Source organism: Austrofundulus limnaeus, unplaced genomic scaffold (assembly GCF_001266775.1).
Source record: "Austrofundulus limnaeus strain Quisiro unplaced genomic scaffold, Austrofundulus_limnaeus-1.0 Scaffold470, whole genome shotgun sequence".
In the NCBI taxonomy this organism is placed as follows: Eukaryota; Metazoa; Chordata; class Actinopteri; order Cyprinodontiformes; family Rivulidae; genus Austrofundulus; species Austrofundulus limnaeus.
Genome location: NW_013952872.1, coordinates 201,924 through 206,112, shown reverse-complemented (window position 1 = coordinate 206,112; position 4,189 = coordinate 201,924). Strand labels below are relative to the sequence as shown.

The 4,189-nt window shown below is 37.5% G+C and overlaps 1 protein-coding gene across 1 annotated transcript in view; it reads left to right on the top strand.

Moving 5' to 3' along the window:
• dipk1aa (divergent protein kinase domain 1Aa) overlaps positions 1 to 4,189 on the top strand; it is a 40,696-nt gene that overhangs the window by 34,516 nt on the left and 1,991 nt on the right. Inside the window, exons 3-5 of the mRNA XM_014025359.1 lie at positions 830 to 937; positions 1,046 to 1,222; positions 1,303 to 1,434. Of these exons, the coding sequence (XP_013880813.1) occupies positions 830 to 937; positions 1,046 to 1,222; positions 1,303 to 1,434 (417 nt within the window). The remainder of the gene's footprint in view (positions 1 to 829; positions 938 to 1,045; positions 1,223 to 1,302; positions 1,435 to 4,189) is intronic.

Here is a 4,189-nt window from a genome sequence, read left to right as displayed (position 1 = left end):
ACTAAACATCCTACAGTATTTTTACAGTCTTTATTTTACAGTTAAAATAAATGTTTATCAAATAAAGTCTAAAGTTACAACTAATCAAGGATCCCTTCAAAGATAGGTGTTGATAGTAGGCTTGGAGCAGGGACTTCACTGAACTGAAGCAAGGTTTTAAAGAGGAGTGGGCCCACTTCYCTCCACAGCCATGTGAGAAACAGTCTTGCAGAAAACACTTCAAAGTATTAGTTTTTCAGACTGTGGTGGCAAGATTTACCAAGAATGCAGAAACACGTTGGAATAAATGCACAGAAAGTCTGCGTGTATGGTCGTCAAATGATTTAATMTGAGCAACAACAAAGCAGAAGTCAATCRGCTAAGTCTGTCGAGTTGTGGCTGGCTCCTCAGCGTAGAGCAGCCGATAATACAGTATAACATCATGTAACATGCTTACAACCRATCACATTTARACAACTGTAACCACCTAACCAATAACAGGACTGTCAGCCTGGAAACACCTTATCAGAATAAAAGAGGTCATGCATTGCTGGAGTCTTGAAGTCTGGGTCGATAGATTAAAACAGCCAAAACTAGTTATCATGAGATATGATTACTGGACGGTGTCAAGGTAGAACAGATATACATAATTAATCCATAACACAGACAGTTTGTATTTTTTCATAGTTTTTAACAAATATTGCCACTTTACTATATTCTGTTGTTCATCTGAGGTTTTTTTTTTTTATTATTACCCTGATTTTTAAAACCTCTSAACTGAAATATTTGTAGGATGTTTTCTACTTTTACCTAAACCTGAATAATCAGGTTTTCCATGTTTCCTCCAAAGTGTGATAAATATAGGAGGGGGATCATTGATGGCTCAGCCTGCGCCAGTCTGTGTGACAAAGAAACACTTTACCTGGGCAGGTGTCTGTCTACACTAACAAATAACCAGGTAGGTGTGCTTTCTGTTACTTTATATTTTTGTAACTACTTTTACATTTACARTTGTATGTTTTAGTTTTTATTTGTTGGTTTTGTGACATTGTTGCCTTTGTATCAGGTGTACACAGGAGGCTGGGGAGAGCAAAGTGGGATTATCCGCTGCAATCTGGGAAAGGTGGTGCACTATGAGCTGGGAGAAGAACCAGAGCCACGAAGAGAGGCCCTCATGTTCGACAAGCCTACCAGAGGCACCTCAGTGGAGAAGTTCAAAGAGATGGTCTTCAACCACCTCAAGGTGGGAAGTGTTTGAGTAATAAAACATCCGATCASATTAAATCCATGATGAAGGCCTGACGTGTCTTCTCTGTCTGCCAGTTCAAGCTTGGAGAGCACACCAACCTCGCGACCCTCGTCAGCCAGATCCTCTCTGTCGCAGACGGCAACAAAGATGGACGAGTGTCGTTACAAGAAGCCCGATCAATGTGGGCTCTACTACAAATGGATGAGGTATCTCACAATTTATTTGTAAAACACGGTGCCACCAATGGCAGAGCCAGGGGTGGATTTAATACCAGCCACCCTGTTGGCTACCCCTACCGTTGCTTTGCTTGTAACCAGTGTAGAGATGTGACGTTCGCAAATGATCCGAATCTTTTGAACGGCTCTTTACAACAAACGATAGGAGCCGAATCGCGGGCAGTAACGAGCCATTTGTAGTTTTATTTCTTTTATTCCTCATATAATCTTTTTTTTTTTCAAACTTAAATCGCTCCCGCTTTGCTTTTTCACAGAAAACAGGCGGAGTTGTGGAGTACAGAAGCTCATGGGAAGGGGGAGGGGGTTTCCGCTTGACAAATCACATGGTTCCACCCACGTGACGGGATTATGTCATTACGTACGGCTACGTGATGCCGTATTTCCCTACGTGATAACTTAATACGTTCAAAATCGAACGGCTCTTTTGAACAGCTCTATGAAACAAACGGCTCCCCAAGATTCAGATCCCTTTAAAGAGCCATTTRTCCCATCCCTAAACCAGTGGTGGGCAGCGCTAATTCAAAAGTCAGTTGCACAAGTTCTAAAGCACTTACTCTCAATAAATCTTAGCAGAAGCTAATAGTAAAAAGCAAAATTGACTCAGAGTTCACCAGAGTATATTCCAGTGATAACATGAGCCACTCTTGTGTAATACTGCAGACTAGAGTCATTTCACTTTACTTTTACAGTGTTGCACATATCACTGCAGTTTGGGGAGGTGATTTGTTGAAACAGACTTTTGGTTCATGGTGATAAATAAACAGTTGTTGAGGATTGCTAGTTCTGCTGCTTCTTGGTCATTTTCTTATGGTTATGGTAGGGCTTCAGTCAGAAAGCATGTAGGATATATTAGTAATTTAAACTGTTTATTGGAGAATTGAAGTGATGCATTCTGGGTACAGGACGGATTGACGGGAAGCAAAAACACGGAGAACAGGAAACCATCTACACTTCAAAATAAGAGCATGAATTTAAACTTTTCCCTAATTATGTTATGGCTCCAGTTACAGCCAGTGGCTGCTGGTCAGTAGGGGGCGCTGGTTCGCCACCCCTCTGTATTTTTGGTACACAAAAATAAAATAACAAAAGAAAATGTTATAAATGTTTGACAATATATCGTATATATGTTTTCTTATAAGCRAAATAAATAATTTATAGTTATTGAAATGTAAACTTCTATTTTCACTCACCAACGTTTTCGTATGAGTCACTTCCGGGTCACGACTGTGTTCGGCGCTACAGATTCCCATACACAACTCTTTGACTTTAACATTGAGATTTAATCAGGGAGTCAAATATTTACATGTGTAAATATATTMTAAATTATACTATAATTAAAGTTGAGCCRTGCAAATTTATGTTTGTATCAAGTAGCCCTTCGTGTTACTCGAAGTAGCTCCTAGTCTCAAAGTGTGGTGACCCCCTGGTCTACATTATATTAACTTGAGACAGCTTTCTCCCTCTGCTGTTAAGCATAATGTTGATCAATACTTGATGAAATAATTTATTTAGCTCTACTGGATTTTAAAATTAGAAAGCACAAATCTGCACACAGTTAAAATTTTTTTTAGAAAAAACCCTAAAGAGCAAATGAGAAATTTAGGTCCACAATTAGCACTGTAGCTCTTCAGGGGACTCGTGCCCACCACTGCTGGTAACCTGTTCTGCATAGGTGCTACTGATTATGAGAGCAGTTTGACAGAATCATTTTTACTGGTAATTCTCCACCCAAACAGGTGGCAGCAGCACACTTTAATATATGATGRAGCTTGGTTGTTAAGAGCTTTAAATGTTAGGAGTAATATTTTAAATTCTATTCTGAATTTATCAGGGAGCCAGTGGAGAGAAGCTAAAACTGGAGAAATATGATCTCTTCCAAATATACGTGGAGTTTTTCAGACACCAAGATAAAGATTTACAATAATCCAGCACAGCTTTAGTTCAGTTGTTCAGGCCCTGGTAACATTTTTAATCACCTCCTGATCAACAATACCACTAAATTTCTTTACATTGGAAAAACATTTAGTATTATCTGACTGTCAGAATGGGTTTAGAGCAAAAAGATCAACTTCAATRGCAGTGATGCAGTTAGTAGAAGATGTAGCAAATGGAGTTTACTGTTGGAGTGTTTATAGACKTCAAAAAAGCTTTTGATACCATAGATCATGGCTTACTGTTAAATAAACTGGAACGATATGGTGTGAGAGGATTAGCACATTCATGGATAAAAAGTTATTTGGATCATAGATATCAATATGTACAAATAAATAATGTGTATTCTAATTTACTGAATGTTACCTGTGGAGTACCACAAGGGTCTGTACTGGGTCCAAAACTTTTTTTATTTTATAAAAATGGTCTTTGCAATGTATCTAAATTACTAACATTCACCTTATTTGCTGATGATACTACATTATGTTGCTCTGGTAATAGTTTGGAACGGCTTCTGAATATAATGGAAATAGAATTAAAGGTTTTAAAGATTTGGTGTGACAAAAATAAACTATTACTAAAGCACGATAAAACTAAATATATTGTATTTAGTGATAAAGGAATAAAAATGATATAAAACTGAAGATAAATAATACTGAAATAGAAAGTGTAGGAAATTATATTTTTAGGAATGACACTTGATTACAAATTGGATTGGAAAGCTCATATTGAAAATGTAAAAGCTAAAATGTCAAAAACTATTGCAATATTACATAAAATAAAACATTTTCTA